Here is a 22,818-nt window from a genome sequence, read left to right on the forward strand (position 1 = left end):
AGTAAAATCATTCACAAGCTGTAAATAATACCATATATAGCCAAAATCCCAGTTTTCAAATATGAACCAGTGTTCATTGCCTGCAGCAACGTTTGTACAGTACAGACACTTACCTTTGGGTTTTCTTTCACTGTTGTCAAGGTTCAAAAACTTTCTCTCTCTCTCCGTGTCCTCATTTCTCAGGCGGTTTAAAATACCCTCCAGTGTTTTGACAATATCAGAGAATGAAGGACGCAACTTTGGATCCATCTGTGAATGTACACAAATCAAAAGAGTTCATGTGGGTTTGTCCAGGCTATTCTACTTACACAGTGGACAGACAGAGGGATAATCTGAAGGAACTGAGGAAATTCAAGACTGTTTTAAGAAGTGTGTTGACATTGCAAAAGAAATAAATAAAGTAGGGGAAAAGTAGTATTCTACCCTAGTTTAAACTCTCTCATTTTGTGATCAAGTTGTAAACATTCCATGAAGAAGATGCATTTTAAATTGAAAAGGTGGGAAGCTGTTAGATTCAGGGCTTGCAAGGGGGGTTGGTTTGTTGGTTTGTTTGTTTGAAAAAGCTTTCATAGTTAAAGGATTTCTTTCTGGACTCCCAAGTTATCAGTCAGAGATTATATATCAACATTATTTCAAAAGGATTAAACAGAGCAACTTGGCTATGTCATTCCTTAAAAGTTTGTGATTCTACCATCATCTTCTTGTGGCTTTAATTAAAACCCACCTAAACAGCATTGCTGATTTTGAAGTTTAAAATGTTGCATCTTTCCATCTGTTAATGAACCTTACTCGGTGTACTAGTCTGTCTTGTGGAGAGCAAGAATAGTTATATCAATTGAGAAAATCATACAATAGGAAGAAATCCATCTTTGCCAAAGTAAAATATCCCCCCCAGCCATCAGTATCCATTCCATTTGTATTTATCAGTATGTATTTATTTATTCACCCTAGTAGGAACAGATCTCTAAACCAAGTCCAACCCTAAAATTATAGAAGGCAAGCAGCTCAATGCAAGTAGTAACTTAGAAGGTATTTCTTCATTTTGAACATTGTATGTATGTTACAGGTTTAACTACTGTAGGTAGCAATGTCTAATTCAGCAGCTGAAAGCTAACCTCATTACACTATTAAAAAAGATTCTGCTTAAGCTGATTTCTGTTTCCAGCGCTCCAAAGGCTTTTTCAGAGCGAACAAGCCCAGACAGATCTCACCTCGAGTACAAAGGGAACAGTGGTGCTTTGTACACAGCAAACCCTAAAGACCTCCCCGATACTGCCTTGCAGGTCCTACAAGACGGATTTTTCTGAAGACAACTGGTATGATCAGCAATGCCAGAACACCTTCTGGCAACACAGGGTAAAGGGCTAAGAATTCATATACACAGTAATAAAAAACAAACAAACCATACTTGAAAAGCTCAAGATCAGCAAGAAAGTTGTTCTAATGCAGTAGCTGGAATTTCCTAGCATAGGAAAACATCTTTTTCTGCTTTCCCTATTTCACTGAAAGAGTAGGGCAAGGGCAACACGAAAACACACACTCTTTACTCTGGCAAATTTACTAATTTGAGAAGCTTAGGGAGTTGTTTCAAGCTACAGAAGAAAGAAGAGTTCTCTGGCTATTTTAATTTGTCTAGGTAAGATCCAGGACAACAGAAGCAATGGAAAAGGAACATTTGCCTCTTCCATCCCTGAGCAGTCCAGATTCTGCTCAAATGGAATAGAAGGTTTTTCCTCAAGGCAGCAGTTGCCCACAGCTCAGCTTATGCTGGTAAGCTTTTTGCATGATGATACATGATTAAGTTTATAAGCGTTCACACAAGTAAGCTTATAGTTGTTAGGCAGCCTTAAGTTTTGACTTCCCTGCATGTACCCAAACACTCTATAATAGTAAATTGAAGAAATTTTAATCCACTACTCATACATGTCAGTTTTTACTGGTTTTCTTAGGCTGCCCTTAACCCCCAAGGCTTTGCACATTAGTTCAGCTAATCAGCTGAGCTATACAGTTTACACTTTGTTGACCTATCAAATAATAAAAAGCTATATAAACATCCATTTCTAAGAGCAAATTATCACACAGATCACCTATTACTGAAGCACGCTTAGGCAGGTATAAGAAAGCTTTATCAGTTCACTACCTTTTTCCTCCTATTACATAAGCAGTGAGTGAATTATAGCATGCCCCCCACTGAAATCAGCATATTAATGGCTTGATCACAAGACAGTAATTTCCACTTTCAGTTCAGGGAAGGGATGTTTATTATACAGGAGCAGCAGTTGACAATAATTAGTCAGAGAAAAAAATGTTTTCTCTGAACACACCAAATTCTTACGTGAGAATATAAGATCAGTCACTTGCCCTTTCTTCATGAATAGTTTTACTCTGAATTTCACCTGTGCTGAAAAACTGCTTTGAATCATGCACCATGTGCGTGGATGCAGTACGATTTCTGGAGTCTGCAGGTGGGAGTTGACATTTCCAAAGTCAAATCCTACCTCTAGCCAAACCCTTTAGCGCTTACGTAGTCAAAACACTTCACAAACATGAGTCACATGTACCACTGTCCTGATGAAGCAAGCTCCACTGCACTAAGGTGAAATCAGAGGAGTGAAGAAGGTGAAATCAGAGGAGTGAAGTAGCTTGTCTAGAATAAGTTCCACAAACATTTTTTAGAATTAAATTATGCTATCTTGTGTCAAGAGTGGCAGTCACCCCCACCTGCTCACATCCTTACCTTTATACTCTTCTCCCCTTGAGCATGTGCATTTGTACTGATACAAAGTAAAGAGAGAGCTCAAGACAAAAATAAGAGAGATGAGGCTTTCCTTACAAAAGCACACAGTGCAGGTATTGGCTCTAGCATGGTCCCATTGTGGAGCCCTGGTCAAAGTTTTGTTCAGTAAAATTTTTAGAAGTTGCCTCAACCTAAGTTGTGCAAACTGGACATTCCCAACCTCAGCTGAATCTGGTGGAAGCTCAGGTTCTCTTACTTCATATAAACTGGTTTACTATACAAAGGCACTAACAACCTTTATTATGGGATAACGCACAAAAGAGATCTACTTCCTTGGAATTTTCACACTGAGGAGCCATGAAGGCATCCAGCACTGTATCGTCATTTTACTAGAATAATGAGCAGAATATTTACTCGATACAGCATATTGCCTATAGCCTTATTGATATTCAATCATTTGGGTCCAAGTTTGCTTTTTTGGAACACAGGCTAGGGATTTGGAGGTTTATCCCACTTTCCAAAAAGGCAGCATATAGAGACTTTAAAGTAGTTTAGTGCCTGCTCTTGATTTGTCTCCTCTGTTTGTGAGAACAACTGAGAATTCTTTCTTCATAGCTCAATAGGTCTGTTCACAATAACAGCTGGATTTTTGTCAGCCCGAGGGCCAGCCAGTGTCAATAGCATACAACTGGTTATGATCAGTCTGAGCAGCCTGCAAGAAGCTGTTCAGTGTGCCAGACCTGTTTGTTTGGCATGACAGAACACAGAATTGCAAAAACACAAGTTAGACTTTTTTTGCAAGGAAACGGTTATAAAAACTGTAGGGTACTTTCTGGGTTATCAGAATGTATGCTTTTATAGGTAGGCTTTTCAAGTCTCTTCTGTAAATGCTTTAAGCTCTATCTTCAAAAACCAGAGGGATTTAGAGAACTGCAGTTTTGGCCTCTCCCTTTCAAGCAAGATACTCACGTTACAGCAGTTGAAGGCCAGCTGGAGGAAGTCAGGAGGACAGTCTCCCACCATGTGCTGGAAGGCATCATAATCTAATCCAAAATTCTGTATAAACAAGAACACAGCATAGAGATATAAGTGAGGTCTGCTATCTGGCCCAAAGCATCTTCTTTTCCGTGGGTCATATATGAAGTGTTATCAGGAATAACCACGAACACCATCTCTCAGCAGCTATATACAGAGTATTTTGATAAAACTTCATGCACATTCCAAATTGCAGCATTCCCAATGGGGATTACATTATACAAGGTACCTGTTAGAGAATGAACTGACTTCAAAGCCCATTCTTCTTCCTGGACACAACTGCAATCCATTGCAGTTGAAATATTGCTTCCAGATCCACACTGGCAACATCTTATATTATGGTGTTTCACCCTGGTGACTTTCACAGTGCAAATTAAAAGCCTGCTATAAAACCACAGGCTTTGCTATGATTAAAATTTATCAGTTAAAAGAGTTAATTTTTCAGTGGATGTTAGACTGGTAATACAAATTATCCAGTTTCTTAAATGCACTATAAAATCTGAAGGGCAGGGAAACAAAAGTATCTGTTACTTACTGCAGTTGAAGACCTAAGCAATTTTGCATTTTCAGAACCCAAGGGGGAGAGACAATTTGGAAGACCCCCACACACAGGGCCAAAAGCTGCCCTGCAGATGGGACTCAACCAAAAGGCAACTGAAGAAAGAAATATCTCACTTGATTTGTTGATTCTAGCTCAGATCCATGGTGCTTAGCACAGTCTATGCAAAAACAAGGGGGATCTTATTTTAGCTGCTGCTAGCATAGCTCCTGCCCCTTTCACAAGGAGGAGCTGCTTAGTGCATGCAGCGTGCCAAAAGTGCTCTGCTCCAAAACTGGCAAGAAGTCTACATGAGCTAGCACTCTACAAAAGGAAGAGTTTGCACTGCAATGCTTTCAGTGTTCTGCCAGTTAGGGACAGAAAGGATTTCCCATGAGGACTGCAGCTGGACAAAGTCTCTGTGAGTGTCTTCAGTGGAGCTTCTTACAATAACAGCACAGAAGAACAAAAGCCTTTTACAGGCTATTTTTAATGTAACACCTATTCATCATATCTTTGGCAGCAGGGCCAGAAGTTCTAAAGGCCAGCCATTATCATGGCATACTTACCACTTCCCACTGATGTTATAAACGTAACCACTTACCTCTGTGCGAGGGAGATAGTCTGGATCTGCCTGTATTCTTGCTATAATCTCACAAAGAATTATACCATAGGAGAACACATCCGCCTGAGAGAGGAAAAAATATAGGCACATGGTTCAGCTCTGAATACTCAGCGTTCTTATCTGCCACTGAGTTTCTCTTTACCCCAAATGGTTATCATGAAACAACTAAACCAACACCACAGCCTTACAACACTAAGCAACTGCATTACAGTGAACATTTTCTATGCGAAGAAACACATGCTCACAGTAAAGCATTCTTATTGCACAAACAGCAATAACTCTATAACTCTTTCAAGAAAAAAAAACCCCACCAAACCATTCTTAATTAAAAAAAAAAAAAAAAAAAAAATCCTTCTTTGCATAAAGAATGGTGCAGTTGCATTTGATGTCTTACAGATGGGAGTAATTAAAAACATAGCAAAAACATGACATGCCTCTATATCACTGTGGTTAGAAAGATGGGTTTAGAATACACCGGATCACAGCTTATCCAGAATATTAATGCAGAATAATGTTTTTAAGAAAAACTTTTCTCCCAGTTCAGTACCTCTGGAGAAAACAGTGTCTTTCTCAAAGCTTGAGATATCTAGTAACACTGCACACCAGCATCGATTTCCATTGAAATTTCCATGACGCTTAGTAATCCCTTATCTGACTACCCCTGGAGCTGCACAGTTCCTCAGATTTCCACCCACCCGAATTTATCATGTAATAAAATTTAGGAAAACATGGAATACAAGTCTACAGAGCAGAAGCCAGCATCCCTCATCCCTCACATATCAGGCAGGCTTATGTCATCTTTTATGCTGATGAGGTGTGAGACCCGCTTCCTCTTTAATCCTCCACACCCTAGGGTTAGTGAGGAATGTGGCACCATGGATTTGGGTACTTTATTATTAATTTAGGTCAATTGGAACTGTTAGAAAAGCTTTGAAATGCTAATTATTACATTCATTACTAATTTAGCTACTGCTTTCCTGCAAGTTAAAAGTACCACCAATTAAACAGATTGACTACTAGCTATAAAAAGGTACAGGATGTGGGTTTTCACACAGAAAAGCTGTGAGAAAATCCTGTGTAAAGAAGAGCTTGATTGAAAATGCTATTTCTAAAATCCAGTGTGATCTGATCCTCCTCCAAAAGAAACATTTTCCAATGCCACAAATAGGAAAATTTAGAAATACCCTTGGAGAACATTTTTAAAGGTATCTTACCTTGAGAAATGTTGATTTATTTTTATTTATTTTTTAATAATGTAATTGTAAAAGTTTCCATACAGACCTTTTACTTCTACCCAGATTTCACTAATGTATGGTTAGGGAAGCAACCTCATTATGTTTCTCATGAGACTTGTTGTGTTAGGTCAGCAAGCCATTACCATATTTCTGCATGTGGGCTGTTTCAGAATGGAAGTAGCATAACAGTTAATTATGCTAAAGGTAACTCTATTTCCATATAAGAATCCACACCATGAATTTAAAATAGTAGCTATTCAACTACACTCTCTCTTAGTCTGAATGGCCTGAGTATGGAAATGGCACAAATGAAAATAACAATAATCCTAGTAGTATGGAAACTTTAAATCTTGTATATAGCTACTGAAGAGAAACATCTGACAACTGAAGTCCATTTATATCATGTACCTACCTTTTCATTGTAAGGTTCATCTCTGAGAACTTCTGGTGCCATCCAAAAGGGTGAACCCACCACTGGTAACTTCTCACTATATAGATATGGGATAGATAGGGGGAAAGGGAGGAGGGAGAGAACCACCATTCATTAAATGCTCAGGCATGCTACTAACTTTCACATAATTCCAAGTATATGCAGAAACTTTCACTAGAGGGAAGTCGATACAAGTGGGTTCTATAACATACTGTATTTTACACTGGTTTCCTACTGGAGTCATGCAATAGCAGGAGGAGAATGTGAAAGAAAAAGAAAGCTTCAATGAGTTACTCTTATTTCCAGTTTATAAGTGGCTGACCACTTTAAAAAACCAAATTATTTTAAGGTCATGGCTGTTCAATAGTTTGGTTCCAAACTCTTAGCAGAGATGGCTCCTTCATATATACATAGAAAGGTTTGTGGAAATCAGTTTCAGGCTAGATGTCAAGTTGTCCATTCATGCAGCAAGACATGCAGGTATTCATCCCTACATGTATACCGATAAGCAGTTCTGAAAGTATACAGCACAGCCTGCTTGCAAACTGCATTTTTAATAAGAAGTCAAGATTGACCAGATGAACCCTTTAACAGGGAAAAATTAAAAGTAATCAGGATAGAGCAGATTTGAAAAATTTGCAGTGTTTCCATATGGCTGAATACTACAGCCTTAAGAAAGCCTCCAGCTTGCCACCCAGCTGACCTTGAAGGAAGAAAAAAACAAACAAAAGGCCTCTGAAGGCCTCAAAATAGCACAGCTTGCAAGCCAGCAAACTGGTAACAACAAACTGCATTTGCAAACAGAGGTAAGACTGACATCAAACCAAAATGGCGGCTAACAACTCTATTACGTTGTTTGTTTTAGTATCAAGCTACCTCAACTTTAGCTATTACGATACTCTCTGTTTTCAGGACATCTCAAAACTGGTTATTAAGAACACCTTAAGGCACCTGTGGTGCCTTCCTGATTTTGTGATGGGTTTGTACAAATACAGCTGAAGCTATCAGCACTTCAAATGGCAGAGATTCCATGTGAGTGTACAAGGCACACACTGGCTGTACTTAGCGGTAGTTTGGAAATTAAGATGTCTACTTTGTTAAGCTTTTAGATCAATATTTCATCAACATTAATGCAAGCCTTCAGACCTCCCAAGACACAGCTTGAGGATATGTGCAGTTTAAAAACAGTGCATAATTGTTTTTTTAAACAGTTTTCTTTTACTGTTTTCTTTGCAGTCAAAAGAGCTAGAAGGCTTTTTATTTTACAGAGAAGCACACTGAAGAAAATCTGACAGCATATTTCACAGCCAGAATACCCTGAAATACACAAGTCAATATACAGAGAGAACAATGAAATCCTTGTCCTTGATCTCCCTAATGAAGGGATGACAAAAGGACTATTTCCAATTGTGACAATAGCTGGTGACAGTCACCTGTGCATTCCTCACATGAGTAAGATTATAATTTCATCCTAGGGAGAGCAAAATGGTGAGCTACTGTTAGACAGTAAATTTAATATCTCTTTGTTATAAACCTGGATCTTAACAACTAACCCAGAGGTTAAAGAGAATAATATTGGCATGCCACTGAATATTGTTCATGAAAATGGAAGAAGCCAATTAAAGTAGTTTGGAATGAACAGAGGACATTTATTACAAAATCATCCCAACCCAATAATGGCCTCAGGATTCTGGCTCATCAGAGCAATCCCACTGTAACTCTCACTGTATTTAGATTAGTTCACATACCTGTGATCAGGAATTTTCTCTGCTAAACCAAAGTCTCCCACTATTGCTGAGTATCCGTTCTCATCATGTTTTATTAAGCAGTTCTGTGGAAAGAAACAAAAAAAACAGAAGAGTTATTGTCTGGACATGAAACCCATACACAATTTATTTATTTTTAATCTGGGACAAAACTGCAAGATATTGTTTGGAAGACATTCATCTATGAGAAGCTTTTGTCTGAAAGCAACCACCCTTTTCCCCTACCCTCCCCCCTGCACAATCACGTCTCTCAAACTTAAGATGCTGCAAACAGCATTACACTTAGTTAATAATCCACTTAAAAACTTGCTGAGAAAGCAGGCAGCCACAGGCAGCACGTACCCAGTTAGGTTCTAGCAAGAATTAAGATGATTTAGCTCCCTTACTGCTCAAGTATGCAATACATGCGGTTCACTATGACACCTTCAATTTTCTCTTTACAATTTGCCTGCACCTGACCAGAATACGAGATCAGAGCAGACTCTAAATGCCTTTGTATATTTTGCTACATTAGCTACTGAAAAGGAACTCACTGCTTTGCAGTAGATTTTCATCAGAAAATACATGTGACAACATTATATGTGCTTTTGAAGTCTCAAATAAAATTCTTTATTCTATGGTACATCATAAAACATGATTTAAGGGAAAAGTCTAGTAGGCAAAAGCTGTCCATCTTTTCCTTTCAGATGTGCCCTCCAGTGTCAGGAAGGAGGGCAATTTAAGGACACACACATATAATTCTGTTCTGGCAGCATCACATCACACACAGGGTATTATCCATTTATTTTTGTTGCTTATTTAAAACTATGAGAAATACGCATTGACCATTCCACTACCACATTTTTTTCCCTTCTCGCCAAATGAACCGAGAGCTGACTTCCCTAAGTTCTTCTTCTGTCCTGCAATAGGAGCAGAAAGACAGAGAATTCATTCCCTTACCACATGCCTTCCTCTGTATCCTTCTGCAGGCAGTACAATACCAGTGACAGGCAGCAAAACCACTGCCGACTCCTACAGAGTGGTACCCTGCATTAATTAGCTAAACAGCAGGAAACACTTTCTAGCTTTATTGTGCTTGGATACACAAAAGCCCCTTGCTGACCCCAGAGCATTAGCTTGTCTGCATAATGCAGCTACCAAGAAAAGAGAGTCCCTTGTCTAAAAGATCAAGTTCAGGTCATCACTGTTTACATTATTCAGAGATGATTGTGGCTCAGGCCATGAAGTGAGTTTTCTTCCTGCCAATTAAAAGGTTAAGCAAGCCATTCCTGCCATCATGTAAAGAAAATGCAATGCCAGCCTCTTGAAACACATGCCAGGCTCCTCAGAAGCAAAGTTTTATTTGTTTAGCATGACTCAAGTATAGTAAGTACAGTTAGTTTGGGGATTCATAAGCATGTACCAAGTTAAAACAACTGGGCTTGCCCAAAGAGCAGCAAAGCTTCTCAGTTACGGGCTTTGTTGTCTTGTATCAAAGAGCACATTCATTCAGCTTGCCTCTGTTTAAACATTTGGTCACTGTAAGTGGACTTAAAACTGAGAAGGATAAAACTTTTCTGAAAAATCTTACTCAAATGATTCAGATGAGTGGAATTTCACTGTGTACCACACAGAAACAAGTCCATGAGGACACCAGAGGCTTTGCAGTGTACAAGAACGTACACTGCAAATACTATCAACAAAATTGATACTATTTTATGCAGCAAAATATCAGGTTATTTTCTGCCATAGATTTCTCTTGAATTAAAGATGATTTGTAATTCACCATTTTTTAAAGGAAACCTCTATGATTCATAAAAGAGCTAGTTTTAAAATCTAGACTTCCCTCTTGTGTTAGCTTTAACTATTTACATTTTGTTCATTTTGAGTAGCAAGACTGCAGTAGTTCATTTTACCTTCTGGGGTTTGTGGATTAGGGTTATTCTCCAATAACCCCTGGTGTCCAAAATTTCAGGGGAACATTTAAATCCAGGCTAAGAACCATTTTCATCAAAACATTTCTACTGACCTTGAGATCTGCAATAATTTAATGGGCTGCTTTGACATCAAAAGGAGGCTTAAACACAACATCATCCTGACAGCAAATTTTCCTTCACCTTCTTACCATTATACAATCACATCCCATTAGACAACGGCAATACATCACTAACTGAAGATGAACAATCTCACCCCCCACCAAGCCCCAGGCAGTCTCAGCTCTCAGGTACAGCACTGAACTATTACACAAGTAGCTTATTCCTGGATAAATCATAAATGAAACCAATAGCACATCCAATCTAGCTACCAAGTAATGCTACCTGACAGATCTGAGCTCCTTCCCGGATGAGCCGGAGCTACCTGCAGCAAGGCTAGGCTCCCTTTCAGTTGCAGGCCTTTCAAGAAACCAAACAGAGCAGACACCCCACCACTGTGGGGTCCAAAGGTGGTGCAGGGAGAAACCTTGAGCAACATTTCTGCTATAAAGTACTGATCAATTATCCTGCCATGGTGGGCTGCGCAATGTTAAATAACATGAAGAAGGAAGCTAAACTATTCTCTCTCGTTTAGTGGAAGGTTGTCTTTTGTCTGCATACGAAGAATTGCTGAGAGTGAATTTAAATTTGCTAGGATATGTACAAGAGTGACTTTTTTATTCACACTTAAATCAGCCATGGGCAGGTGACATGCATCAGTCAAAAAAATGCCAGTATCACTACAAATGCTCACTGTAGTAAAGCTGAACTGGTTTGGGTTGGAAGGGACCTTAAAGATCATCTAATCCCCCGCCACGGGCAGGGACACCTTCCACTAGACCAGGTTGCTCCAAGATCCGTCCAACCTGGCCTTGAACACTGCCAGGGATGGGGCAGCCACAGCTTCTCTGGGCAACCTGTTCCAGTGCCTCAGCACCCTCACAGTAAAGAACTTCTTCCTTCTATCTAATCTAATCTCCCCTCTGTCAGTTTAAAGCCATTCCCCCTCGTCCTATCACTACTTGCTCTTACAAATTTTATTTAATTCAACTGATGCAAGTTTTTATGTTGCTAAGCACCAATTTCCTGGAACCCAGAAAGGATGGATCCCATTCCTACCAAAATCAGTAGGAAACCCCTTCTACGGATACTAGCATGGTCAGATGTCACCTTTCAAGCCTGTATTGCTCATTCAAGACAAAGTTTTGCCAATATCAATGCTTCATTCTGTGCTGAGATTCTCCAATTTCTAAACATTCACATTCTATTGCCAAGAATTGGGATTAAAAAAAAGGACAAAATCAGGATAAAAAAGGGGAAAGCTTCATTGGAGACTTAAAGTAAAAAAGAGCTTTTAAATGTAAGGTAAAGGCGGTATCTTAGTAGGAAAAGTACAATAGAGCATACTGCACTGCTTCTTCTGCCAAAGTGATACTTTCCAGTTTCCACAAACAAGAAAATACATCAATTTGGTATAAAGCAGTTTCATTGATGGATTTTGGCACAGAGACACGAGAATTCAAACTCCTACCTAGTGCAAAGAGCCTCTCGAGAACTGCCTATGAGATGAAATGCCAAGCAGCTTTACAACATGGGCTTTAGGAAAATGCTTTAGACTTACTATTGCACTATTTGTGTAAGCTGCAAAGCAATAAAACATGACAACCTTCCCAAGCTTTCTCTTTGGACCTATACAGACAGGGACATTCTTTCTTTTGGCAGCTCACACAGTCAAAGAGGGCAGTATTTGAATTCAGTTGGGTTCTCAAGGATTTCCCACCCACCCCCCCGAAATGGGGACCCCATCAGTCCTTCCTGAGGCAGTCTCGTAATAGAAGCAAGGAGCTTTGTACATGAGCCCTAAAGAGTTAACAGAGCTGTTTATGCAGAGACAGATGTGAAAGAACATAAAGCCCCCTTTGTGAGTTTCAGGAGCTTAACATCTGCTTTGCACAGCATAATCCTACTAAGACAAATGCAATATTCTACTCTCCCTTTTACATAAACAAAAACGAAAATAGACTCAAGAGTTTTGGAGTCAAAAATAAGTTGCTTAGATGAAGAAACCCCTTCATTTTATTTTACAATATGACATCCAATCTAAAATCCTCAGAGATTTTATTGCACTCTAGAAAATGCAGGAATGCTACTGTCATTTGCAACCCTCTGATGACTGTTGCTGCATTAAAATACTTAAACGCCAATTGAGATGTATCAGCTGGTTTTAAAGTGCTATCCCCCTAGGAGAAACACTACTGACAATTAAATGTATACAACAGGAAGTTTACAATACTAGATACACTTTTGAAACTAAAACCATTTTGTTTAAGGGACAGGCTCCATTTGGGTCCCAAAGTACCAGTAAAAGTTTAGTTTTGTGACTATCATTAGAAATAACCATCTGTAACAGCAATTTGTTTCAGCACAAGTCCCCCCACCCTCAGTGCAAAATATCCAGACTAGAGCTTACTCTAGCACAAAGGGGACCTTACAACCACAGCAGCAAGTATGAGACACATCAGACAAAGGTTCTGTTCACTGCTTGGGTTTTATTTTGTGTTAAACAAGCAAACAGCATACTAGGTAGGTAGCCAGGGTATGTCACATTCAAGGCCAAAGGCAGTGTATGTGTGTTACATCAGTTAATCCACATTAATTGCTTACATGCATGATTCTGTCCCCTAGTAACTGAGACTACTCCTCTCTCAATCAAAGAAGGGTAAGCCATTACACATTTACCATGAAGTGAAAGTAGATGTTGGCAGGAATACACACATATATGCATATGTGTGTATATATATGCCAAATATATATATCTATGCCCAAAGATTAGAATTTCTTCATAGATTTTAACATCAATGGAGCTCTCAATGTTCCCTAAAACTGCTCACAACCTACTATTCATTACAAGACCTTGCTTTCAATTGTACACAGTTCTGTAAAACTAGAAGACATCTGTTTGGGGGTTTGCCTATTTGTTTTTCATCAAGAGCTTTGGTAGTGAGTTTCAGGGGAATGGGGTATTCACCAAAGACAACTCAGCTCTTTGGAGAACAAACTTAGAGTATGTGTTGCTAGCCAATTTTGAAATAATGAAAATAAAAAGGCCCCCAAAATACTAGCCTATAGTATCATACCAGATTTGGCATGTTCTCAACTTAAAACATGATTAAACCTCTGTATAAGATGCACCTTTTACCACCCCTCCAAAAAGCAGACTGGGACAGGATATATGCTGTATGAGGAATTTGAAAAAGTGAGTAAGGTGACAAGACAGAGCAGGAGTCCAAGCTAGGGGCTGGCAGGGACCAAGACCAGGGTCTTGAAGTGGGTTAATGAGATAAGGGGAATAAAAACCCCAAAAACTATTACAAGGATGTAAGAACTGCAGGTATAGCAAACAGGTGGTGATGGTGAAACAGAGCTAGCCTGGAGCAGCAGAACAAGGGGAGAGCTAGAAACGGCTAAACATGCTAGAAAACAGAATGCAGAAAGATAGCTTGTATAAAGCACCAAGCAAGAGCAATAGGAAGAGGGTAACTGCAGTCAGTCAGACAAGGAGATTGAACAGTGAGGTTGGGGGTAGGAACTGGCAGCGAAGAAGAAGAGCCTTAGAACAAGGACTAAAAGCCTGAGCAGAGGCTGGCATTGAACTCTAGCAGAAAGGATCAGATAGTCACAGAGTAGATATGATCGGACTCCTAGATGTTTGCTTCTCACTGACAAGGAGTCTCTCTTGTTCCTCTTCCTATTCCTGCTCCATAGCAAAACCACGCGATGAGTATTAGTAATAATTAAAAGTAGCAATTAAAACTAATTAAAAATACTTCCTGTATTAGCTACTGTATTAACTAAAGCAGCAGGCACCTCTGCCATGAATCTCAAGCTTCTAACTCTGCAAATGAAGTGCATAATGCCATTTGGTTTTTCCAGAATCATTTTTAATTGGTGGGAAGTTGCACACGACGAACACTACATCAAAAAATAAATACTGCATAAAACATAGGATGCAAAACCTCCTGTAAGAACTTTCATTCTTCCCCTTAGGCATACATATTAAGGTAAAGTCCTTAATTACACGATCACACAGTTTTTCACCTGGCCCCCATATCTTTTAGTGCGCTCAGTGGATTCACACTGACAATGAACTGGGGCTGTACATAAAACCCTTAGACCACTATTGTCAGGACTCTGGCCACTCTTACCACAGAAACAGAAGGGTGAAAGAAAGGCTGGGAAGAGATGAAAAAGAAAGCCGGGGCTGGAAATGAAGGTCTTCAGTCTTGTGGTTTAGGTTACTGCAGTGTTGCCTCAGGATCTGGATTCTGGCCTTCCTCAGCATCATAGGAAGATTCTGTGACAAGGAAGTCAGTAACAAAATCTTCCCGAGCCTGTTGCAAATCTTGTGTTTTCTCTGCCTCCAGGGGTCAAACTTGACTGTTTTATAGGTGCTGTAATGCTTCCAACTGCCTCTGAGGTCAGTGAGCACATTGCCTTGAACTTAAAACATGTGTAAAACGCCAAATACTCCAAACAAACCTTAAAACACATACCAAATATTCACCAATATTCTTGCTTTTAATCTGTTCTGATAAGGCTGCGTTTATTCAATCTCCCTTATTTCAGAGATAATGTAAGAATAAATTAACTGATACTATGGGAGTCACTGGTGTAAGCTGCCAAGGAAATCAACACTGCTTCTAGAGCAAGGTTTGAATGCAATGCAAATACAGTGTAAATAAGGTGTTGAAGGAACTCTCCGTGTAGTAGTAAGATATTTGTTTTGGGGGGTGAAGTACAAAAGGATTTTGTTCTATTCTTTTGCAGGCCGGACACTTTTTCCCTGTGCCTTCTCAAACACTGTAACAACAGGCAGAAAGTTGCAAAACAAGTCAGATTAAGAAAAGCTTTATCACAATCAACAATTTGGCTACTGTTGAAACACTTCAAACACTTCACATTATGATTTCTGTTTTAATGACTGTATCTTCTGTGACTAAGACTTTTGGAGTTAAAATTCATAACCAGATCTCCTTGAGAATCACTGAAAGATGAAGAAAATACTCATGATTCCAGGATGCAAATCCTCCTTGTGCACATTACAATAAGCCCCAAATAAAAAATGACTCACAGGGCTTGCAGTGATATGGCTAGAGGACAGGGAATGAGCCAATGAGACTGGTTGTCACAACCCATCTATGGCTTAATTGCTGTGTAAATCTCTTTATGACAAGTCGAAAATGAGGACACCACATTTATTGGCTTACAAAACATACAAGTCACTCTGCCCACACACCTACTATCAGCAGACTGGAAGCAGCCAATCTGACCACTCTTCCTTCTGACAGATTCAAGTTAGGCTGTTGCTCTTGATCACAGCAGATCAGCCTCATCAGCTACAGCAACCCAAGGACTGAGCTGCTTGCAACATGGGTAAGTCCCGGCTGTCTGGGCAGCACACTCTCTTCTAACAAGCTTTGCCTCTCTCTATGACAGAAGGGCAGCAGGAAGGGCACCACTGGGATGTCAGGGCTGACATCCCCTCTGGGCTGCCACATCGACTATAATGACCTACATCTACTGTTCTCTGCCGTTATCCCCTGTAGCTTTCTGCAGTATCAGTGCTGGTTTGCTACTCTCCACACAGTGCAATTAGGAAGAGATCACGCTGCTGTATACTCATTGTCGAAACCACTAAAATTTTTCAATCTTAGATTCACAGGGGACAGGAACCTTTCCTCCTTTAAGTTTTTATGCAGCCAGTACGTAGACACATACAATGTTACTGTCAGAGCAAAACAACTCTGCTGCCATAACTGACAGAATAAACTTTATGTATTCATGCCACTTGCTCCAGGAAGCTGCAGGAATTAGATGTTATCAGAAACATTAAAAAGGCAGAAATACAGATCTAAATTAATCCCAAATAATTTTTATAGCAAAATTCATATTAAAGGGATAATTTGCAGTGGGCTATTGTGTTAAGTGTAGTAGTTAAAGAATGGAGACATTCCTGCACACAAAGTCTCAGTTTCATTCTGTTCACAGTTCAGACAAGGCCAGCAAGTTTCCTAGAAAAATACCTCACTCTCCCATCCTGCAAACTCAATGTTTGTTCTGACATTTGCAGACTAAACCCTTGTCTTCACCTTCATTTGCTTAATAAAGCCATCACATCAATTACTGAAGCTTACTGAAGAGAGAAGGGCAATATAACACAATATTGAACCTGCCCTTGTTCAACCCAGATCACAAGTTCTCTCCCAAGGAAGGAGCTCATCACATCTTCCTCCAGCTTGCTCACACATTGACTGTTTACTAGTAGGAATGAAGACAATTCATTCCACCACCAGTACAAACCTGCTAAAACATAAGCCATCTTCTCAAGCAGTAGCCAAAAGCCACAGTCAAGAGTTGAAAATTTTAGTGGCAGATTTTTGCTATGGTTATTATCTTAATCTTTTTGCTTTGGAACAAAGCAAACTTAGCCAGCCAGCAGGGCAAACATTTACTCAAAAGAAGAGTCATTTGCCCAACGGATTTAAAGTATATTTTCTAAGTACCCAGGCATTTAAGGACAGTTTTTTTCATCTACTTCCCTTCCCAAACAAAACAAGCAGTGCATACATCACCTCAAAAGATTTAAAAAAATAAAAACAAAAAACAAACCAACCCAAGAAACCCCAAAGAAACTGGAAAATAAACCCCAAGAAGCTGGAAAGAGCAGACTATAGCTGATGACTTAAACTTTTATCCCAACAGCTTCCAGTGTATCCCACACAGATACTATACCTCTAGTGCTAAGAACCATGCAAATATAACATAGGCATTAGTAAATTCTTAGGGTTTGCTTTGTTGCCTTAAATAATCCTTACTGCTTCCTGTGGCCACTGATGAGTTGCTGTTGCAGTGAAATCAGGCACTCCTCCAGCGGGTGCATTTCTAAACAACTGACATTCAACAATAGATAATACTGAAGTATTGGTAGGGCAGCTCTGGCGAATTACACACAATTATGTAAAGCTGTGAACAAAGGCATTCACAGAGGCCTCAGGAAATTGATTTTCATATGACTAGCCATCACAGCACGTGTTACGATAAATGCTGCAGGCACAGAGTTCTCCTTGGTTACTTTGGTTCCCTGCAGTAGCTCTACTTCCCCACTCTATGCTAAAATACATCCTGAACTGAAAAAAGGGGAACACCAAGTTATCTTTTCAGTTATTTTTACACATCTCTTATCTGCATGGTCCAAGGTGACTGAAATGGAGCTTTCTGAGTGTATCATGTCAAAGTGCCATGACTCCAAGTCTGAACATTTTTCATAAATTTGATATTCTTTCTTGAATAATTCAGCACTTTTCACTCAAAAGGACATCCAAGGAAGTACTTTATGACTTCACTGAAATACTTCTTTCACCTACCAGTTGTAGTATTTTTCCCCTTGGCTAAATGCACATTCTTCATCTGTTTAACACTGCACTGAGGTAGCTTTAAAAAAACCCTAAAATGGGATGGAGGTCTAGTAGTCACTCACATTTGCAAACACATGGTGCTGTGGTTTTGTTTTTAAAAGCTGTTTCTAATCTTAAAAAACAGTTCCTTTTAGGCTAAGATAACATTCTGCTAGATGCTATTGACTGAAGTGACATTATGAAGTCCTCCCTAGAACAGTTTTGGAGTACTTTCACATCGCAAGGCCCTAGTGAGCTTAAGCTAGCTCATTAGCTCCAGACAACAGGACAGACAGGACAGCAAAGCCCTCAGCTCAGGCTGCAATGGATGGCAAGACCCAGTGTGAATAGTGGGGCAGTTTGTTCATGGGAGCTTAGTGCTCCTCTGTCAGTATTCTAGCTGAGCTTGAATTAGCTATTTCAGCCAACTAAATTCGGACGAGTTGTCACCAAAGCAGTGCAAAAAAAATCTATGTCCATTGAAAACTCTGCCACTGAAACATCATTCTGGAGGAAATTTTGAACTCTCAAAATGTTAGGTAAATGATTTTGATCTTACTGACTTTAAAAAGGAAGGAAATATAAACCAGGATTGTGGACAACACAATGCTGAATTAGTAATGAAAGGTCACTCTTTTTACGGAAGATGATTTGTGAAATTCACGGGGAAGTGAAAACAAGGAGATTTTAAAGTGCATTTGTAGTAACCTCCTCAATTTGGGTTCTTTGTATGATTAACCTTTTCCAAGTGTTAGATTGTTATGCTTAATTATCCAGCGATTTAAATACTTCACTGAGCCATAATACAGAACTAAAAAACTCTGCAGCTGCTTTCTGAGAAATCCTAATCTGAACTCATTTACGGAATGACCTTCCTTCAGGATAGTTATTTCTCCAGTTCCATACCACCTATCAACACACTTTGAGGAAAGTTTTAATCCTATAAACTCTATGACAATTTGTTTCTCAAAACGTCTTAGATCACACCTTATAGAACAGCAGTTCCCTGCTGGAAGGAAGAGAAAGAACCAACCAACCAGTTATAACAACTTCATTAAAAAGTTCCCTGAATTTTATAAATGGTACCTTGGATGTAAGGTCTCGGTGGAAAATGCCTTTATAGTGAAGATAGCCGATTCCCATAGCAATGTCATATGCCAGTTTCACCCTCACTGTCCAGGGCAGATGCTGGTTACTGTCTAATAGTTGTTCCAGGTTACCACAGTTGATGTACTGAAAAGACAAAGCAATATTAGTAATTAATTATTTAACTTCATATATTGTCAGGAATGTAAAATTCATCATTATGCAAGTGTCCTCAGCTCAGCTACACATTAAAAGCTTTTTTTTTCCTCAAGGGCTAGGCAGGCGCAAAGTTTGCAGGTCAAGAGAGTCTACAAATGTCTCCCTTCACTGGCTGTACCAAAGCACTTATGTTAAAGATGCATGCAACAGCCACCACTGCATTAACTCTGGGGTATTTAAATACTGGTATTTATATGGACCCTTCAGAAATACCTATAATACAGTATCACCCTCTCATTTCAGTGCAAGGAAAATAAGGTCAAAAAGGATGAAGAGCTGGCTCTCATACAGAATAAGTCAACAAAGAGAGGTCTAAGTATCCAGGTGTATGAGCATGATCAAGTTGCCAGATATCAATTCCCTAAAGTAAAGCAGCATCAAAGAAAACATTGCAACATGTTGCAGTAAATTACATTTTTGCACTGCTGTATCTACAAGTCCTAATCAGCAACCTGATTCCCTCTGTTCAGCACTGCATCACCCCATCAAATGGTGGCCCTCATGAAAAGGAACACACATTAAGATAAATTTTACAAAAGACAGTGAAACAAAACAGCACCCAAATAATACTGAGTAATATAACCCAGGCTTAAGACATAGCAGCTCCACTGCTCAAATACTCATTAAAGCAACGGTGGGCTTATGCTTTATGTAGAGACCCTTCATACCACAGCAGCAGCTATACTGTGCTTGAGTAGCTTCTTGTTTCACTCCCAGATACCCCACTCACAACAAAGCAAGACGACAGCTCACTCTGGAAGGAAAACCTGGCAGCGATGCAGTGACTTCTCTCAAGAAAATCCCAGCAAAGCAGACAGGATAATTCGGTCCCAAGCCTGGTCCAAGCATGTAACAGGCTGCACTAACTGTGCTCCTTTGTGCCAGGCAGCTCTCCAACTCTCTCTCTAGAGGCTTTGCAGTTCCCTGTGTCATTCACCCGGACAAAACATGTGCCACCATTATCATGTTAAAATAAAAATCATAATTGCAGGTCTTTGTACCTCAGAAACTTTGAACTCTGTTGTATTTTGTTGAGCTGCTCAGCGCCTTGGAGCCTGAAGCACAGGCAAATATGAACCACGCACAGTGTGGGTGCAGCTGATGTACTCAGACTATGCTGTGGTAAGGAAAGAGCACAAATAAGCCAGACTCTACCAGTAAGCCCATGGGTCAAGGCTCACCTTGACAGCCTACAAAACCGAGCTTCTTCCTTAGTTAGGCCCTATCTTTTTCTGAGCTCACCTGTTAACTCTGAAAACCTTTTTCGGTACATAAATAGTTCCTTGTGAAACTTGTGTAGCAAGGCTAAGTTGTTTGGGCAAATGAGGCACAAACCAATGTTTAACTTCCACAAAGCGGTGTGGGGCTCCACAGCTCCCCTCAGCTACATGGCACATCCCTCAGGAGCTGGGTTCTTCCCAGTCCCAGCACAGCAGTGCATTTCACTGGCAGTGCAGGACATGACCTCTCCTTCTGCAAAACAACCTGTCCCGTATGCTAGGAGCTCATGAGTCAGGAGAGCAGAGCAGCTCTGGAACAGGTCACTCTGAGTCTATGCAATCTCCGTCCTTGGAGATTTTCAAGAACAACTGGACAGAGCTGCAGCCAACGTGACTCAACATTGGAAACAATGCTGCTTTGAGCTTTTCCAACTTTGATCTTTCTTTCTCCTTGCTTTTATTTGAACCCCTAAGGGAGCTAGATGACCTTATAGAGCACTCAACCTCACACACACTGCTCTATAATTATTTAATTTTTTTTAATCACAAGATGCTACCATGCTTAAGGAAAAAACAGTGAATAATATTTCAACAATAACTGCTTCTATATTCTCAGCCTCCTTGGAACACTGTGAGCAGCACTTCTCATCCAGTTATGTTCAAATCAGAACAATATTGACCAACCTGGACCAGAAGGCACTAAAGCTCAATAACCCGATTATAAAGTGACACATCAATTATCTCAAACCATTTCACCTTTCTGACTGGGCAATAACAGACCATTCATACAGCACTACCACACTTTAATTCATTGGCAAGAGAATGCAAGGGGGAAGGGAATCACTGGCCTGGCTTTCCACTTTGGTTAGGGTCAAACTGTGCCATACCATGACAGTAATTGGTCTAGAAATGCTTTATAAATAAAACAAGCAACCCATAAGAGAGTATTGGCATACACACTGAACTGTGACAATAGCTAGCTACTATTTTAGGCATGCTTGTACTTTCCTTTTCAATAAAGCAGCCTACTGATTTGATCCACTGCTGCCATATTAGTTAAGGGTATTTAATACATCTATTCCCCCAGCACCCTTCCCGTCACACTGGCTTGCAGGGCAGGGTCATTCACCCATCTTGACTGCAAGGACTGGATTCTAGCAAGGGCTGGGTGAAAACTGACACACGTGTAGGACACAGCATGCATTAGCTGCAAGGGCAAGGCTCAAACCTGACTCTACCACATAACACAAAACCCACTAGGCCTCCTATCCAAAATTGCCACCTAGCAGACTCATTCACTGGAGATGTGAGTTCTGGTTTTAGCTCTAATTTCTAGTGTATTTCTATGAAGCACAGCACGATAATCATCAAGAGAAGCACTGAACTAAGAGTTTCCTACAGACATCTTTTAAGACTCCAGTTGATCTCAGATTTTAGCTGCCAGCAGGTAACACTTGCCTGCAGACTACTGAATTGTCCCTAAGACAAGCACCACACAGAGTTCAGTGCTCCCTCATGTCACATAAGTAATCCAGTTCTTCCAGTCATTCAGGCTGATAATGCAGACAGACAGCATGATGGCCTATTTTTTTCAGAGCCCTTCAACAATGCCTTTTCGTAACAGACACAAAATTATGTACATGACTTCCTCATGGCCAGTGCAACTGAAAGAAAAATATTTGTTCTCAATCTCTTACTCGCACAAACCAGCTCTGTGTGGTAAGAATATCCTACAGGATAGTACGTGCACCTCTCCCAAAGAGAATACTAGATTTTGTTTTGTCCCTGAAGCATCTCAATGCTGGTACAGTAAGGCTACAGCGCACACATCTCAAAGCATTATTCTACTACAACAACAACCATTGCATAAGTGTACAAGCAATTGAAGCAGAGATCTGATCGGGCTATGACAATAAAAGCAAAGGCCGCTACGTTTCATAAAGAGACCTCACAGCTAAATGGAGCAGTGTTCAGACCTTTTCAAACCCTGTATCATCAGGTTGCAGTGAAACAGCTACCCATTATTCCTCCTGCTAGCTTTTTGTCATGTAACAGGACACCAACACTCAGTTTATCTGGTTGCCAGAATCTGAAAGTAACCGCTTCAGGTTGTTGATTTTTGCATTTATTACCACTCAACACAGTAAATTTGACACTGGTTTAAAGGACCTGGCATTTTAGCCCACAAAAATATTCTCTCCTATAAAACTTATCTGTTGTAAGAGCTCAGGCTTTTGTTACTACAATCGAAGAGCAGCAAAATTTACTTCTTACACCTCTCCCAAACCTTCTAAGGAAAGAGGGCAGCAGCTTCTTTGAAGGACAAGTTACCGAGAAGCTCAGCCAAGCGCAGGTGCTTTCTGGATCAAAAAGCCTTGAAGAAGCTCCTGATGTAATAGCTTAATGCTACAAAATGCAGAAGCAGCAGTATATAACCCTTTCCCACACAACAGTCAGGGCACAGGGGACCATGCAATTTTAACCTAAGAACAGCACGATAGGACTGCTTTCTCGCAAGACA

At 40.0% G+C, this 22,818-nt stretch overlaps 1 protein-coding gene across 2 annotated transcripts in view; it reads right to left on the reverse strand.

Annotated features, from left to right (window-relative positions):
* Positions 1–22,818, reverse strand: part of TESK2 (testis associated actin remodelling kinase 2) — a 114,517-nt gene that overhangs the window by 6,769 nt on the left and 84,930 nt on the right. For both annotated transcript variants that reach the window (XM_030496518.1, XM_030496517.1), the window contains exons 5-10: positions 18,859–19,005; positions 8,349–8,431; positions 6,583–6,658; positions 4,915–4,998; positions 3,707–3,793; positions 114–249 (exon numbers count right to left, since the gene is read on the reverse strand). In XM_030496518.1, coding sequence (XP_030352378.1) covers positions 114–249; positions 3,707–3,793; positions 4,915–4,998; positions 6,583–6,658; positions 8,349–8,431; positions 18,859–19,005 — 613 coding nt within the window. The remainder of the gene's footprint in view (positions 1–113; positions 250–3,706; positions 3,794–4,914; positions 4,999–6,582; positions 6,659–8,348; positions 8,432–18,858; positions 19,006–22,818) is intronic.

This window comes from Strigops habroptila, chromosome 8, assembly GCF_004027225.2.
Source record: "Strigops habroptila isolate Jane chromosome 8, bStrHab1.2.pri, whole genome shotgun sequence".
Classification (NCBI taxonomy): domain Eukaryota; kingdom Metazoa; phylum Chordata; class Aves; order Psittaciformes; family Psittacidae; genus Strigops; species Strigops habroptila.